The sequence below is a fragment of the Chinchilla lanigera genome, unplaced genomic scaffold (genome assembly GCF_000276665.1).
Source record: "Chinchilla lanigera isolate Chin_1 unplaced genomic scaffold, ChiLan1.0 scaffold00002, whole genome shotgun sequence".
Lineage (NCBI taxonomy): Eukaryota > Metazoa > Chordata > Mammalia > Rodentia > Chinchillidae > Chinchilla > Chinchilla lanigera.
In genome coordinates, this window is record NW_004955403.1 from 57,989,900 (window position 1) to 58,008,092 (window position 18,193).

An 18,193-nucleotide genomic window follows, 5' to 3' on the forward strand; every position below is an offset into this window, starting at 1 on the left:
TGAAGTGTGGCAAATGCACAGAGAAGCCCGAGGGAGAAGACACTGTTCCACAAACACCCACCGCGGTTACTGTACAGTGATAGTGGCGGTATTACTTCCTCTGGCTTGTGTGAATTTCCTGAAAACCTCTGTAGTGAGTAGCTGCTGTTTTTATAAGAGAGAAAACATCCAGTAGCAGAAAGTTACCTACTCCCTACGAGTTTGGCTTCCCTGGGCACCAGTGCGGGGCCCACCAAGAGGAGACACCAGGTGCACAGGCTTATGCTGGACTAAGCCTGGTGTCACCTGCTGTCCCTGCAGCCTCCCACCTGGATGCCCTCCAGCAGGAGCTGCGAAGAGCAGGTAAAGGGCTCTGTGCAGAAGCTCAGGCCCCTTTGCTGCAGCGAAGGTCTAGGGAACGTGGATTTTCCCACACCGGCTTCTCTGCGTGTATGTACAGTGTCTCCATTGCTGTGATGTACAGTGTCATCACTGCCTGCTGCTTTATTTATTCTAAGAAAAAGAGCCGCTAAGACCTCCGTGAAATCGGAGACACGACGCACTCTGCCCCTCCCAGGCCAGGGAGCTTGTTTGGGTGGTGGTGACATACAGTGGGGTGAGGGTGACATGCGCTGGGGTGAGGGTGATGCACCTGGGGCACCCTCAGGAGCACTGCCAGCATCTCTACCAGGACAGACTGGGCACAGGTTGCTTCCAGGGCTTGGGAAGCTTTGGGGAGCGGCAGCCTCTGGTGGCGTGTGGAAATCCAGAGTTTCTGGGGGTTCCAAGTACTTTCCTGCTCCCGTCCCAACCCCAATACCAGTGTGACTGAACTTTCCTACTCAGGAGATGTCAAATGTCACCCCACCACACAGACAAATGAAGGACAGAGGCCCATCATGCCAGCCCATGTGCGCCGAGGCGTGACCAGGGCGTAGCGGAGTGCAGGAACGCAATGGTTGAAAACCTGCTGGAGGGCACCAGCATGTAAGCGGGCATGGAGGGCTGGTGGGTGTCAGCAACCAGAGGCACTGGGAAGTATCCCGACTCCCCTTTCTGTCCAAATCTGAGTTCCCTGTTAAGGAACATTATGAAAAAGTGACACCATTCAGGCCTGGTTCCCAGTGTGCCGTTCTCCAGCCTCTGCCTTAACAGCGACCCCGAGACTGGGTCACCCCATGCTGGGTGCTGCTCTCCCCTCAGCATGGCCTCCTTCACTGTCCAGACCCCTGCTTCCCTGGTGCCCGTCTGATGCACTGGGGGGTGACATCTCAGAGCTGCCGGTGACCCCCAACCCATCTGCTCCCGGGGGACTGTGCAGTCTGCTCCTCCCCCCACCCCACCGCTCTCCCCGAGGCTGCAGGCTCTTCATGGCCACCCTGCCCGATCCACCCCCTGTAGCCCCCAGCCCGTCTTCTCTTGCCCCCTCCTCTGCTCGTCCCATCAGCCCTGCTCTGCCTCTGGAGTCTGTCGCTCCCACCTGCCTGCCACCCTGGCCCTCTCTCCCCTAGGGAGCCCTCTTTGCTGGACCCTGTGCAGCCCGGGGTGTGTAGCACACTGGTGCGGCCGCTCTTCCTAGAGACCCCGTAACCTGGAGCTGGGGCCAAGGTTGCTCAGCAGGAGGCTGCAGGACCGCAGGCACAGGCTCAGGGCTGCTGACACAGGCCGAGAAGAGCTGCTTGCTCTCGTGACTTTCTGCCATGGAAAAATCTACAAACTGATTGGTATGTCGCAAACAGTGAAAAGAGAAGGAAACAATTTGAGCCATTTCGAAGCTTACTGGAAACTCGTGTGGGGGTAAAGAGGCAACGCTGGAGGTGCCAGGGTGCGTGAGATTCCCAGGTGAGGCCAGGTTTGGCTGGGAAGGACACGTAACACCGTCCCCAGCCCTGTGAGAAGGGACCCCGGTGTGCAGGATGCCTCAGCTTGGCTGGCATGAAATCTCTGCCCCTGCGTGTCCGTGACAGTGCCTGTCCGCTGAGAATCCTTCCTCCCGCGATGCTTTCTCTGCAGTGCTTCCGGTCACTCTGGTTCCCTCCGTAGGTTTTGTCAAATGTGTGAAAGTGAACAACTCAAACCCGCCAGAAGGAGTATCTTAGTGAACAGAGAAGGGTGTGCGCAGGACTATGAGGCTCCCCAAGACCCAGGCAGAGCGATGTCACCCTCTCCTGCTCCTGCGCTCCCTGCGCGGTGAGGATGAACTGCCGGGCTGGAGTCCTGCAGAGATGGACGTACACTGCACGTCGTAATTACCCAGCAGGAGCTGCTTCCACGTCTCTCCTCGGAGCTGGAGGGTGCCGGTGCCTCTCCCTGCATCGCAGGAAGCGCTGGCACTGGCCCGAGCCTGTGTCTCTGCACAGCAGGGCTGCTTTTCTAGCCAGGGACCTGGACGGAGGCTGGGCGTGGGTGCGGGGCACCGAGCAGGTGTGGTGAGGAGGGGGCCCTGTGGGAGCAGACTGTGGCTGCGTGGGACACCTCCCAGGTGGCCTGGCTACAGTTCTGGAAGAGTCACCATCTCCACTAGGCAGCAAAGCCCAGGTGTGGAAGTCTTCACTTCAGCCAGTACATTCTCTCAATTAACCTTTGTGGGAGCAAATCCAAATGTTCATTTCTCTATTGCTAAAGAGATGAAGAGTTTAAGGCAGAAACCATAGAAGCATTAAAATTCCGCCATAAGATATGCTTGGGTGCTCTAAAAGACACATGGCTCCCTGACACAGCAGTGGCTGCTGCTCCCGGGGTCAGTCCTCAGCCCCTACAGGCCGGGGCGCAGGGCCTGGCGGCCTCCACGCTGCCCCTCAACACCAGCACCAGGTGCCCAGTGGGCGGTCATGTTGCAAGAACCGCTGGTGTCCGGAAATGCGTTCCTACAGCTAAGATCCTGGTGCCAAAGCACTCACAGTCAGCACGAAGAGATGGGCTGCGAGACAGTGTGGACTAAGGCGCGGTGCAGAGGGGAAGCCCCGGGCACAGAGTGGCCGGGAGGGCAACAGCCGCACCCCAGGGTGGAAAGGACAGTGGAGGCACAGGGCGGGCAGCGGTCCACAGGGCGGGCACGGCCACCAAGTAAGTGCAGGTGTTGTGAAGCTGTTTTCTGGTCTGCAGAAGCTCTGGGTTGTGACCTGACTTCCCACCGGGTGAAACTCTTGAGAGGGTGAAAGACGTTAGGGTCCCATTGGCCTTCGGGGTGCAGCCTGGCCCTCTCCCCAGGAATCATAGAGTTTTCTGCAAGTTATTTCTTTTCTCGGGAAACATCAAATGACCTGACTTTCTCTTTTAATTTTTTTCTTCTCTCTCCTCTTAAATGGAAGTGTACTAAAGCTGGACTCTTGCCTCGATGCATTTTAACGTGCTGTATTACTCTGATATCTTGAGTGGCTTCCTGTAATTGTTCACTTTTCAAATCTGTCCCACATGGCCTCACTGCAGCTCAGTATCTTAGACTCACTGCAGCGGGTGACAGGGACAGGATCTCAGGACTGCAGACCTGCCAGGACCGTCAGACTAAACCTACACCCCACAGAGGGTGCTTGCCAGTCCTTCCAGGGCAGCACGTGGAAAGGCACACACACACACACACACTTCCCCTGCTCCATCGGAGCTCAAAGAAACCTCTTCGGGCCGGAGGTACGGGGACGTAATCTTCCAACCCGGGTCTGAGCTTGTCCATATCTAGTGTTAAGGGCTGGCGAGGACGGCCACGATGACAGTGGCATGAAGCCTTGGCGCTTTCCATCTGCAACAAGCGGAAGAATGGGGTGGTTGCCAACCGGGAGCCTGGCACCAGTTACCTTATGTGTGTGAGGTGCGGCAAGGGGGAAGGAAGCCCTACGCACACAGCACTCACGCCCTGTGCCGGAGCCCCGGGACACACCAGCCGTGTGAGGGACACACTGCGCACACTCAGCGGCGCCGAGCTGTGGAACAGCCCTGTGACACAGGTGCTTTTGCATTTCCATCTTGAGGATGAGAAATGGGGTTTAAAGAGGTTAAGCCATGGTCCTGACATCTGCTGCAGGTAAATGGTACACCCGGGAAACAAGAGAACGCAGCTGTGTTTTACAATCCAATGTCCGAGTTTGCATTTTGCTTCTCAGTTGTGAAAGTCACCCTGAGCACAACAGGGTGGGGACAGAGGTCTCCACACAGTGCCTTCCCCACGCACACGAAGGCAAGGTGACGACTGTGCCCCCAGGGAAAGCTGAGCTCCGCGCTCCACGTAAGAAACCGTGCATGTGACGGGAGTTAGAGAAGAACCATGTGAGGTTACGGATTTGCGGTCTCCAGGGCACAGCTGGGCCGTGTTCCTCTCCTGCGGAAACTGAAGAACTTGCTCAGAGCTCTGGCATCAGTAGGCTTAGGCAGGTGGCAGGCCCACCAAGTGTGGCAGGGGCTGAGGGTGGCAAGCTTGGCAAGGAAGAGGCACGTGTCAGCTTTCTTCCAGCTTGCTCGGTTCCACAGCAGAGCTGAGAGTCATCCAAGCTTCCAAAATGCCCAAAATCTAGAGGACAGTCATCGAGCCTGCCACGCCGGCTGCGTCTTAGCTGCTGGATTGCCATGCACAGTGGGAGGGCCTGGGCGGCCTGCGCCCCAAGCGTGCACAGGGCAGGCAGAGGCTACACCGGCACTTGCCTACCCAGCCACTCTGCGCATGACAGAAAGCCAAAGTGACTGTGAGGACGTTTCTTGGGTCTTCGCAGTGGCGGGTTAGCCGATGTGCTGAAGGAGAATTTGGAGCAGCACGCTTCACTGGAAAGAAGCTAACTTGATGAAATGGAACTAAACGCTCCTCAGCCCACAGGCCCACACGCCCTGGAGCGGCCGCAAGTGTGGACAAATCATTGGTGGTGGTGCACCCCTAACTGCCATCAACACCCGGACCTGGACGCCATTTCTGAATTCAGCCCTTGAAAGTCATTCGCAAGCCAACAAGGAAGTTTAGGAATTAGCATTCTGTGGTGTGAAGCACAAATACGTAATCAAGGTAGACTGCACACAGTGGGAGCAGTGCCATCGCATTGAGTGTGAGAGCCGCACTTCACTTCACTGCGCTCTCATAATCAGGACTTCAAGGGCAGCAGCATAAAAGGTATTATAACAATTGAGCCGTGAATGTCTAAATGGCAGAACAAGCACTGGAGAAGCCAAACTTCAATGGCTGAAGATCCAACATAAAAGATTAAAGATATTTTGATACTTTGATTAGTGTTAATCTCAAAATATAAGCGTATACCAAAGGGGACACAGAAACTGCACCCCACAGGCATGCACACACCCTTTCCCTAAAGTCACAAGGAGTTACGTGGCCAGGAGGTTCTGGGGCCTCACTGAGGGCCAGCTGAGAGGTCTACCTCGCAGCCATTAGCAAGAAATTACAGTCTCAGCAGCCCTGAAAAGCCCAGAGGCAGTGAGACAGAGCCAGGACAGCTGTCCTGCTTTCAGAGACACTTCCTGCTTCCATTTTAAATGTGCGAAATCGTATTCCCTAGTAAGCACTTTTTCTTTTGAATGAAAAGTGAAAAGGAACCAACATTCATAATATGCAGACTACATGCATCTCTAGGTACAGAACCGTGAACGGTCAAAGAAGGAAGCCCAGGAAGGAGACTGCCCAAGAGACAGCATGCAGGGGACTTCCTGTCCCAGCCCCTGGACAAAGGTCAGCATGGGGCAGCAGTGTTCAGGCTCCTCTCCAACAGTGAGTTATGTCTGGATTCTCCAGCAGTGTGAAGTTCTAGATGAAAACAGTTTTGAAAAGAATGATTTTTCCCCGGTGGAAATAACACATCAATGACTGTGACACACAGAAGCCGGGTGACACTGACCGATGTAACCCGTGTGTGTGTGTGGGGAGTGACACGGTGATGGCACCTGCTGTGGTCCTCACACGTGAGTGTGAGTGTGAGTGTGTGTGAATGTGAGTGGGCATGCGGAGGGTCACTCAGGACACTGCACTGTGAGCGAAGCCTGCGTTCGAGTTGTACCAGAGTTCCGTTTACCACCACAATTTGGAGGATGGGCTAAGCCTGTATGTGGGGTTTTGCCTGGGGATGAAGAACTTGATTTCACAGCTGACCTGGGCAGGTTAATAAATCTACAGTTACTGGTGTCGCTTTATTTAAGGATAGGAAAATTACCTTCGATAAAAATTAATAGAATAAGCAGATGCTTCTTGCAAGGCTAAAAACAGTACATAATTCTACTTAACGATGCTTACTAACACACCCTGAGTACCATCCACTCCTGGAAAGCTGGGGAGAGAGTTGCAAGGCTCGGCCTGTGGGCTACGTAGCCAAAATTTCAAGGCGACTGGCGTGAGATGGGAGATACAAACATAGATTCCTGCAATGCAGGGCATGCATATGGAATGGCCTCCTGCCCTGCCCAGTCTGCCCTGCCCAGCCGGCTGGCCCAGTCTGCCCTCCTACCCAGTCTGCCCTGTCTGGTGTCACACAGCAGGGTCCTCCAGGCTGAGCCAGGCCAGGAAGCCTGGGCTCCAGGGAGCGGGTGGTGATGGTGGTGGTGGTGGTGGTGGTGCAGAGTGGCTCTGCTCCACCCAGCATCCTTCCTGGGGGAGCGGTGGTGGCTGCCAAAGACCCCACACTCTGCGCCGAGAGCAAAGGCTGCCCGGGCAGAAACATCCATTCCTGCCTGCCTGCTCCCTGGAGTCACCATGTGAATGCTTAGACATTTCGGCACCCTGAAGACTGAGAGCTCCATCAGCAGGAAGAGGTTCACTGGGCAGCTCTGCAGAAAACCCAGTCCCTCTCCGGCCAGGGCAAAGAGGGCGGGACACAGGAGGCGGCATGGAAACTGCAGGGTGGCTCATCAGTGACCCAGCCGGGAGGTGGGCCTGCTGAAGACACAACGCACAGACCAGAGCGGTGATCTGCTGTGCTGGTCAGAAGCCACTGCGGTGCTAGTCTCTCAGCTGGCTTGAAGTACTACCTGCGGCTCATATTTGGTCCTTTATTTAAGAAAGTCTGTCCCTAACTGCACAAGCCAGAGAAAGAAAAGATGCAAATTCTGTTACGAACCACAAAGAAGTTCTACATAAGTTCACAAAAAGAGCGGCTCACCCATTTATAACCCAATGTGTGTGGACTGTGTGTCCCGGTAGAGCTGTGTACTGGGCCCCTCCCCTCCCAACTCAGAAAAGCCACCCCAAAGCCAGTGGGCCATGGCACCCACAGTGTATGGGAATGCACATGGACAGCCCCATTTTATTCAGTATGCACAGCTCGTTGTTTTCATTAAAGAATTCAACAAATATGTAGCAAAGGTCTATGATCCACCACACACTGTTTCAAGCACCATGAAGCCAGGAATGAGAGAAATCTCTGTCCCACAGAACTTTTACTATGTGACAGATGATCAATAACAACGACGAGGTCATATCCCTGACCCGTCCACCACAGGGAGAGGGAGGTGCTGGCCACAGTCAGCATCCAAGAGCAGCTTCACTGCAATACGGGAGGCGCCACGGTGGGCGAGACCTGGTGACTTCCTCTGTGTTGAGGGTGGAGCCTCGTGGTCAGTGACCACCAGACAGACAGAGTCATCAAGGCAAGAAAGAAGCATTCGATTTTTTCATTTCACACCTGGTGAAGGTGGGACCAGGGAAGGCCACTTAATTCTCCAGGAAGAAGAGAATTCTGCCTCTCTCAGGAAGAAGAGAATTCCCTGCGGGAGGGAGACTCTGCCGAGTGAGCTGGGTGTGTGTGTGGGGCCCGAGAGCTGGCCTGGGGATGAGTCTCCAGTCTTCCAGGAAGCTTCAGGGTTAACAGACATTGGGCTCAGTGATACCAGTCATCCTGCCAATCTGCAGGAGAGAAAGGCATTCTGATAATTTCGTAACTCATGAAGTAGTGTGTACAAGTCAACCTTAATCAGGAGAGTGAATGAAACGCCAGCAAGTGAGTTTAGTGAAGAAGTTTTTGAATGTGACGATGATTATTCATCTGGCTGGGTGTATGTCCAGAGCTTCCAATTCTATTTCAGATTTTGTCGCCTTTCTCGTTATAAAGCACCTCTGCAGTGTAGACCTCAGGCACTAAATAAACATTTGTAGATTTGATTTGATTGACTGTGCAATGAATTGATCAAAATGGTAGTGAAGTAATGACCTGCTACAAATCAATGAACTGAAAAAGAAGGAATGTCAGTTTCCATTAGCGAAAAAGATAGAGGCACTCACGGACGATCTGAAGCCCTGGGGGAGTAAGCGCGCCCCACATTTACAGTGGGGCTTCTCTCCAGGAATCCGGCACATCTGCTGCGGCTTACAGTAACAGACACCTTCCAAAGCCCTACTGGCGAATCTGTCTTTATCTTATACTCACAGTAACATCTGATATGATCAATCATTTTATTCCTCTGTATCCCTTTTTTAAAAAGGATACACACAGGTATAAATATTCTCCATGATAAATCCATTGGGATTTTCAGAGCATTCCCATTACTGTGTTTCAGAAGCAGAGTAGGAGCCCACATCTTGATGACTACACCAGGGTGAGATAAATCGAATGTAATTAAATATTTTAAGACGAGTGCCCTACATAGTGCTTATGTATTTGTTCTAAGTAACTATTTCCTTCCTGCTTGTGAGTGCAAGCTCTGTGTATTTGAAAATTATCAACAATGGTACAGATTTCATGACCCAAATCCCTAAACTAGGAAAACCCATATATGGCCTACAAGAGCCTACATGTTCAGCGTTTGAACAGGGGTTGAAAGACTAATTTCAGAGTAGTCAGTTGCGTTCAGTTTCTTGCTTCAGTCTTGGGAACAGTACACTGGCCAGGGAGGTTCTGTCTTTCCCAAGCCTGTGCTGAACATCAGGGATAAGTAGCCGACACTGAGTGTCAGGTCTGTAAGGCAAAAGGTAGGTGCTGGGTTTGCCCCCATTTTGACACCTGCTTAATTTGAGGTTAGACAAAGGCAGTTCAGTTTACACTCCTAAGAACGCTCACCTTTCAAGAGTCAAAATTAAAGCTACTTTTGCCACTAGTGGCCCCACTGGAGGGAGCTCAGGGGACCCTCTGAGCCCTGACGGTCTGCACGTCCCTGCACTCTGGGAAGTGTCTGCCTGGACTATGCTGCAGGAAGTCCTGGAAGATTTGTATTTCTCCACGGCACTCTTCCTGTCAAGTGGGCTCAGGGTCCTCAGAGATTTGGGTTTTGGAGAAAGCCAGTCCAAGGACCCTCTCTCCATTGTGGTGCCTGGGCTGGGGCAGAGGAGGAAACGCCAGTGGGGAGAGTGGTAGTGCCCAAAGGGGTCACAGGTGTCTGAGCACAGCACCTGTCCATCCCGCGACACCCCACGCAGTCAGGAAACTCGAGGGCACACGCAGAAGGAACACTGAGACCTGGCGGCAGCCAGTGTGGACCAACAGTTGGTGACCAGGAGGCTCCAGGATGCTCGAAGGCCCTGAGGTCCTGGTGTCAGCTGGCCCCCGGTGTATCCCAAATGACTGAGGTGGGCTTTCCCATTACACCAGGCAGGAGGGGTTGGGACGAGAATCAGAATTCAGCTGACTTAGGGAAACCAAGTCTGTGTCATTTCCTGCACGTCTTGGGTGTAGAGGATTAGATCAGAGCCATACAGAGTATGTCAGAGCACTCAGTCCTGAGCAGGGAGAGTGACCCAGGAGGAAAGCTCGCCTTGTTGTCTACGGTAACAGCACAGGGGGCTTTGGTAGGGAAGGCCTCTCATTTAATGAAAACTTTTTTTTCACTTTTCAACACTGGGGAATGAACCTAGGTACAAGCAAGCTAGGCAGGGGTTCTGGCATGAGCTGTACTGTCAGCCTTTCCCTAATTTTATTTTGAGAACAGTGTCTCACTGAATTACCCAAGCTGGACTTGAACTTGTGATCCTCCTGCCTCAGCCTCCCAAGCAGTTGTGATTAGAGTGTGGCCTTAAGGGTAGACTCTTAGTATAATTACATGTCTCATGACAAGTGTTTATTGAGGTGAGCTCACATGGGTGTGGAGAGAGTAATCCAAGCTCCCTGGTCCTCTGCCTCAAGCACAGCAGTGCTGTAGCTGATGCTGAGGCACGAGGCCTGAACACATGTGAGGACGGTGGCCTCAGCTGGGTTTGGTAGTGATGACGCTTTACCCTCCCTATGCAGCTTCCTGGTCCTGGCTGGGGGTTGAGGCTGATCCCAGCTGGGGGCGCCTACGTGTGCAGCTCACTATGAGAGAACCCCAGGAGTATGCCAGTCACCTCTCTGTCACTGTGATCAAAGACCTCACAAAAACAGCTGAGAGGAGCAGGCACTCACGCTGGCTTCGGTTTTGGACATTTCGGTCCACGGCAGCTGGCTCTGACCCAGAGACATAGTGGTGGAGGGTAACGGCGGGGGAAAGGGTCTCACCTCAATGCAGGCAGGAAGCAGAGCCAGGGAAGAGCCAGAGAGGAGAGGGGAGGGACTGGGTGCAGTCCCCAAGGCCACGACTCCATGACACTCAAGCATACCCAAAAATGTGCTTGACAGATCCCCTGGCTTTTTGGGTGCAGTGTAGTTTTCAGATTGTATAGTTTTAAACTTCCAGCTGTTCACTTCTCCATGAAAGAGCTAATTCCTCCTGCCCAAAGCATTTCCCGACGCACTGTCTTGTTTTAGCTTTGCGAAAGAGGTGGATCCAAGGCTGTTCCCTGTCACTCTGCTCGACAGACACAGGGAGGAGAGAGGAGGCACCTACTTAGGACAAGACATTTGACTCAGAGTAGGAACCGGGGTGGGACAGGTCAACCAGCAGGCAAAGGCAGGCCTTTCTCCTGTGGTGGTGGGGACACTTCCCCCAATGTGGGGGCGTTGCCCTCATCCTGGGGACACTTCCCCCATCCTGGGAACGTTTCTCCCCGTCTTGGAGCACCTCCCACTACCCTGGGGAGCAGGGCAAGCCCTGCAACCAGCACTTCCTCATAGTTCATCGGATGCTCATGGCCAGCAGCCTTGATGTTGTCCTCAGGTTGTGACTTCAAGTCACTTTTACTCTATTGGCCAAAACATCTTATGAACAGCCTGTCTGACTTCGACTTCCAGTGTTTTGACTTAAATTCTCTACTTTTTCAAGTTTAAATTTTCAACAAACATTGCCTACCTCTTCACATAAGCATGCACACTGATGACACAGTCATTTGACCTGGCCACAGCAGGTCACCTACAGGAAGCTGAGGCAGCACATTCAACCCCCAGCCCTTGTGGGACTTTCTCAGGTATTCATGGATGTTATGATTTGTGTCTGGGTGTCCCCCCAAATCCTCATGCAGTCATGGGGTGGGCTTCTAGATTTATGAGTGATCTATGATCCAGTGCTGGGATTATGGGTGAGAGTGCTACACCAGCCCTGGCACGGACAGTTTGCATATGCAAGGAGAGAAACAGGCTGCTTGCCTCTGCTGCTCCTCCCTTTTTGCTCTTGTTGCTTTGGCTATCTTCTACTGCCATGAACAGTTGTCCTCTGCCATGTGCCACCCTACCTTAGAGCCAGCCAAATACAGACTGAAACCTCCACAAACTGTAAGCTAAATAAACCTTTCCTTCCTTAATTTTGGGCATCACTCCACCCCCTAATAAAACACAGTATTATGTGGTTTGTCTTTCATTTCCTGAAAACCAGAACTGGGAGTGCTAAGTATAGTCCTATTTGTTCAAATCAAGACAGGCCAACAAAGAAGTAGAGTTCACAGACAAAAAAACCCACAGGGTTGAATATGTTTCCCTGTCTCTGACATTTAAGGCACCAAAACAGAGCGATCTGCTCTTTTCTGAGTTAGCAGACAGCCGTCCTGGAAACAGTCATCCCTCCCCGGGACTGCAGGAATAAACGCACAGGAAGCCCAGCTGTGCTGCTTCCTGCCACTTGGCGTGGCTCTCCCTCACTTCTAATGGCTTCTGGAATTGGCTGTGACACATAGAGACAATTTCTGACCCAGAGAAAAATCATTACAATCTAATTTATACCATTTTTCTCCACAGTATCAATAATATTCTTTCCTTAGAAAAATCGTGCAAAATGCATATTTAGACAAGAAAATCTACCCGATAAATCATTTCACAGATGAGAAAGAAACCAAGTGTGAAGTGAAACTTAGGTGTTTTCAAAGCCACTCCATTGAAGGAGAGGACACAGATCAGTATTGCTGCTCTCCATAATGCCAGGAGCAGGAGACAGGCACACTCAGGAGCAGGTCATCTTTCCTGGGGACTACAGGCAGGACCAGGCCACCCCAGACAGCAGCCCCCAGGTCTATGTAGGTGCGTGTCATTGTAGCACCAGCCCCACGATGCTCAGCAGAGACTGATGCATGCTGGAGCTGCTTAACAAATCTCCCCTGCATGTATTTAATTTATTATATGAGCATTAAAGTTATATATTTACATGTTCACCAAGGGAAAATAATCTAACAATGTTTTTATTTTTCAAGACAAATCTTCCTCTTTACAACAATGTGGGATGCTTTTCAAAATAACTTTTTCAATTCATTTTCAAGAACCCGTTTTAGAACCATAAAAGAAAATCAATTTGCCAAAATAGCCTCCTTCTCTTTTCCTACACATGCACACACACACACACACACACACACACACACACACAGAGAGAGAACAACAAAAAATAGCTACAAAACACTAGTATTGGTGCAGGAATTTGCAAAATAAGAAGTTGCTCCCTGACCAGAAGCTCTGAATCAGGGCTGATGTTCAGCTATCACAATGATTCTGGCATTTTTTTTGTGTTCTTCCACCTTTGATTTCCAGATAGGGGCTTTTACCTTCTCTGCTATTTCCATAATCCTATTGTGTGGTCTATTTTGCATGTTGCCTACATTCCATTCAACAGAGGTCACACATAACTGATAGGTGATCCTTAGTGTGAAGAGGGACCGAGGGTCAGTCCCACTGACTCTTCTTTGCTGAGTTGGGAACCACCAAGCACTGGGGCTCTCCTGGCTGTTGGACCATTTCGGTTCCATGACACTGATGCCCTCCATCAGGTTGGAGGAAAGTCTGACCAGGTAAGGAGACCGTGAGCCAGGGAGACTGAATAGAAGCACTTACACAGTATCTGGTGTGCAGACTTTGGAATATGCAATGTGCAGTCTGTGTACCTAAATTAGAAAGCCAACCCCAGCTCAGCCTGGCTTCCTGCATTATCGCTGTGAAATCTGTTTCATTTCCACCCTCTCCATGTCAGTCCTGCTTGGTAATTATGGCTTCAGCGTGTTTCCGAAGACCAGCAAAGCACTCAGGGATTCAGGTGATCACAGAGACATTCAAGAGACAGCAGCACTCATGCACTCCCTCTCCAAGTGTGTTTTCACACAATGTGAGGAGCTCACCCTCTCCCTGACCCGCTCAGTGGAGGTTTCACCTCTCTTTCTCACATTGGGGTGGGCCATCACAGTGGCCCCCGACTCCACAATGCACAAGAATGGGTGGAATAGAGCCCCTCCTGTGCATATCCCCGGCACACCTCCCTGGCCCTTGCACAGCCCTGCATTCTGGTGTGGGGTGAGCCTGGGCCCTACCCTCTCCTGTGCTTGCAGTCCTCACAGGACACAGAGCCAGAATCTGCCCTGCAGCTCCCAGGGCCCCAGGCTTAGTGGCCAGAGAGTCATGAGCATCTCTGACTGGGGCCACCATGCCACAGAGGAAGGGTGCCAAGGACCCACAGCTGCCCTAGGACGACAGTTCCTGATCTTACTCAGGCCCATGAGTCACAGCTGCTACTCTGGAACACTCCTAAGAGCAGGAAAGGCGAAGGAGCCCAAGATCTCTCAGTGGCATCGTGAAGGAGCTGGTAGTGGCTGCCACCCTCTGCAGCCCCCACCAGGAAACACACTCCTCCAGAGCCAAGACCTTATCCTGCCTGCTGCCTGGACCCAGTGCCTTGGGTCTGCAGTAGGTAGCGTCCTGCGGCCACTGTCTGCTAGCATGAAACCTGCACCTCCGCTGGGCATCACACTTGCTCCTGCCCGTAACATCACACTTGCTCCTCTCCCGAGTCCTGTGTCTGCCCCTAGCTCCCGAGCTATTTCTCCTGAATAAAGCATGTTCCATTTCTTCTTGGAATTGTACTTTAAATCCCTCTGATACAGCTGCAGCATCCCTAATCTAACAGCATTCAGGGTGCCTTATCCTTCAGTGCTGCGGCATTTCACAGCCTCTCTCCTTCGCCCTCCCGGGTAGTGCGGCAAATTTTTATGGCTGTGTTTTATGGGCTGCTCCGGGCCATGTATATTCATTGTTATATAAATAATAACAGTGCAGTCAAATACTAGGCAGCAACATTTAGGTGGGCAGTAAATTTTCTAAGCATGGATGTGGTTTTCCATATGAACCACAGGAGACTGATTCAGATCTTGGGGCATAGACAGGAGGGGTTTACACTAACTGGGGATGCTCTCTGCAGACACATTCACGGATTTACAGATCAAGCAGTGGAGACCAAGGCTGGACGCTGCCATACAGGTGCCTTGGGGCCAGAGCACATCTCCAAGGATTGCACCGAAACCACTACATTGTGACATTTAGAACACCACTGCCTTCCAAATGCCAGTGCTTGAATTCCCTTCTACATAAAACTTTACAAGCTAATACTGGGTTATTTCAAAGGACCTTGACAATATAAATTTTCATTCTGAGAAGAAAAGAAAGTTATCAATGAGAGAAATGCTTGCAGTCAGTACTGCAAACGTGGCTGTAAGGCACGTGGTCTGGACAGGTGACCAGATGTTGGGAGCGTGAGTGACACCTGCGGTGAAGGTGCACCCCTCCGGCAGACTCAGGACCCCAGGAGGTTTCCCACCAGAGAGCTCAAAGGGCCATTCTGTACCTGCAGTGGACCTGATGGTGGAGGTCATGTTGGAGGGTGTCATCACGGGGATACATTCATCATCTTGGGAGTAGCCAGCTTGGATGGCTCGAAGGTAGCTGTGACTCCTCGTTCGGAAGCATCCCGGCAGGTCCAGGGCATCCATGGCCTGAGACTCGACTTCGCTGAAGACGGACTCACACACCGACTCAAACTGACCGTTCATCTCGGCCTCACTCATCTGCAATGATCAACAGCACATTGGCATCGGTCTAGCAGGCTACACAACTGCAATCCCAGAACTGGGGACGCCAACGTGCTCTTCTACAGCACCGAAAACCTGCCCAGCTCAGGAATGACACACTGGGCCATGTATTGCCCAGCATGATGGGGACTGGCCAGCTCCCAAGGTCAGTGGGCGTCTGTACACCCATGGTGGGTGATGGAATAGGAGCCTGGGAGACAGAGATCTGAATGTCCCCCAGGGCACCTGACCAAGGCCATTCACAGCCCCTCACCCTTGCTCCTACAGCTCAGGTGACGGGGTGGGGTGGGGCTGGGCATGGGGTGCATGTTTAGGGTCCAGTTGCTTTAGTTCTTCCTTGTTACTGGAACGCAATTTGGCACAGGCACTGCTGTCTCTGTCCTGTCTGAGCAGCAGAACTCCAGAACTGGCAAGGAGGACACAGCTGGACCGGAGCTGTGATGCCTGAGGCAGAGGCACTCACTGAGTATGGGCCAGCTATGGGCCACCAAGGAGCCTGACCTTCAGTGGCCCTTGAGGACGTGCGGCCCTGGAAGGGGGACTCCAGGCTGGTGCTTGTGGCTGAACCCTCAGCTGTGGCCTCAGTGATGGTGGCTGGCAGGAGGACACGCATCCTCCAGGTCTACGTAACACTCGGTGTGCAAGGGGAACCCGACAAAGTAAAACACAGGACTAAGCCACATGGAAGGGTGAGTAGGGAGAGGGAGAGCTTGAAGCTCAAGAAGCTGAAGCTGGACCAGCCCCAGGCTGAGGCTTACTGTCAGAGGGCCTGCCCTTTGGGAGATGACCTCCTTCCTGGGTCCTGTGTATCCCACACATGTTAACACGCAGATGCGTGTGGCAGTGCTGATCAAAGCCTGGGTTTCCTGGGGAAGCCAGGGACAGGGGAATAGGAGCTCAGAGGAGGGGAGCACTCAGGGTGCCTGCTGTCTCCTGCCCATCCCTCTTCTGGGGTCAGAGGGGCACTGCGGGCAGAATTCCGGGATCCCTGCTTGTGAGTCGGTCACAGCAACCCTGAGACTGCTGAATGTGTCCCAGACAGTCGTCCCACCAGCTACCTATCTGAAGGTGAACCCTGGGGAGGATGGAGGGGGACACAGGGTGCTCAGGAGAGGCCAGCCAAGAAGGCTTGCGGCCAGAGCCGCAGAGGAGCTGCTGGCTGGGTGTTCCCTATGCACATGAAAGGGGCATGGCTACCACACTGTTTGCCAGGGCCACCCCGTCCCAGCTATGCTGTTGGTGTGCGGGTCTGGTGTGTGCAACTCTGCCAGCAGAGCCCAGGGAGGCAAGTGGGGTGAGTGAGCAAACTGCACTCAGCCTGTGCCACCTCTCACGACACCAGCCGCACTCCCGCGGCACTGTGTGGGCAAAATGCTGTGGGCTAGCCTGGCTGCCATCCTCCCAGCGCCCGGCCATGGCTGTGAGGGGCTGTCTGTTGGATGGTGGAGGGCCTGGGGAGGTCCCCTGATGGCAGGGTTCACTCACTCTGTACATGAGGAAAACTGGGCCCCAGACAGCAGACTCCTAACAGCTCATATCTTGTGCCTCTCAGGCCTGAGCACGGTCCTGAGCCTGGAGGGGTCACCCCTGTCACTTGAGATGCCCTCCTGCTCCAGGACCCCGAATTACTGCCGGTGTGACCTGGGCAAGACACAGGTGCCCACAAGCAGGCCTGTAGGGTCACTGTAAGTAACTGCATATTTTTCCCCATTAAAGTTTGAATCCCTGTAGGTGTGGTGTGCGCCTGAAATCCCAGGCACTCTGGAAGGCTCAGTCAGGGGAATCTTAAGTGCAGGCAACACATAGACGTTGAAAGACCTGCCTCACAGCGAAAAATAGTAATAAAAAGGGGCTGGCGATGGAGCTTAATTAGAGCTCAATTTAAAGTCATGGCGTAGCACCCAGCAATAGGAAAGACCTAGAGTTCTAAATTCGAAGCCCGACAGCCCCAGTTCGTTTGCTTCCCTGCTGTGCACAACGGGGTCTTTGTAGGTAGAAAAAGATGTACTTTCACTGACTCGGTTTTGGAGGCCCCATCTTGGGCTGACCAAACAGTGTGACGTGAAGGCCGGGAGGGCCGCTTTGCTCCGCAGTGAGGGCGGCCGTGCCGCACACGTTTGCACAAGCTCTGGAGCAGGCGGGACGCGTGTGCAGTGGACCCTGCTCGCTGAGGGGCACGGAGGTCCGGGAGGAGAGGGAGCTCCAGCACGGGAGTCGCTTCTACTTTTCACACCTCCCATGCTCAGCACTGATTGTTAAAGTTGTATTATTTTTTAAAAGAAGGAAATCTGCTTTAGCGAGCCTTATCCCTGGGTGCAAAGAAAGCTTCCAGGGCACCACCGACTTTAGCTGACAGTTTTAATCTTTCCGGAACCATCTCGGACTTCTGATACGCCGATCAGTCAATGGACCACAGTGTCTAGTCACTGGGATGTGTGGCCGCTGCTATCTGCATTACCGTTTGCAGGTGGTGGGACCCTTCACTTGTTCACCCGGTCCTGGACCCCGAGAGCTAAATCCAGACAGTCCTGGTCTGCAGCTATGGGAATGGCTCTTTATAGTCCTTAGGAAAGAGATCCATAGAATTCCCTTTGCTGCGTATGGAAATTTAAGCCCATCTCTAAGAGAAAAACAGCGTCTATGCAGATGAAAGAGGTAAAATCCTTGTGCTATGGGCCAGCAACCACTTAGAGGGTTTCAGAGGAAAAGCTCAAAGTGCAACTTCCTGGCAGGCAGGACCTGCCACACAGGGACAGGCTGGAAGGAAGCCTGTGGCCTAGAAGGACGGCCCTCTGTGCCAGCTCTGCAGTAAAGGTACAGTGCGCTGAATTACAGAGGGAGATTAGTATGCATTACTGTTGTTACTGTAATGAGCAAGGTGCCATTATTGAGCACTTACTGCGCCCAGACTCTCCACCTGATAATGGTGAGCGCCCATTAGGTGCACTTTGCTACTCTGCTGTGTTCCAGGAGGGTATGTGGAGTGTGGGCCTTACGCCCTCTGTCAGGCAGCATCCGTGTAAAGCTCTCCACGAGTGCTAGTTAACGTGAACAAGCAATGAATGTAATCAAAGTTTAAGAATTCAGCTCTCATTGCTGCTCACCTGGCCCGAGGGGAACTGA

General features: G+C 52.7%; 1 protein-coding gene across 3 annotated transcripts in view; it reads right to left on the reverse strand.

Annotated features, from left to right (window-relative positions):
- The window catches only part of Dlgap2 (discs, large (Drosophila) homolog-associated protein 2), a 528,376-nt gene that overhangs the window by 24,329 nt on the left and 485,854 nt on the right, over nucleotides 1-18,193 (reverse strand). For all 3 annotated transcript variants that reach the window (XM_005373860.2, XM_005373861.2, XM_013515038.1), the window contains one exon: nucleotides 14,827-15,046. In XM_005373860.2, coding sequence (XP_005373917.1) covers nucleotides 14,827-15,046 — 220 coding nt within the window. The remainder of the gene's footprint in view (nucleotides 1-14,826; nucleotides 15,047-18,193) is intronic.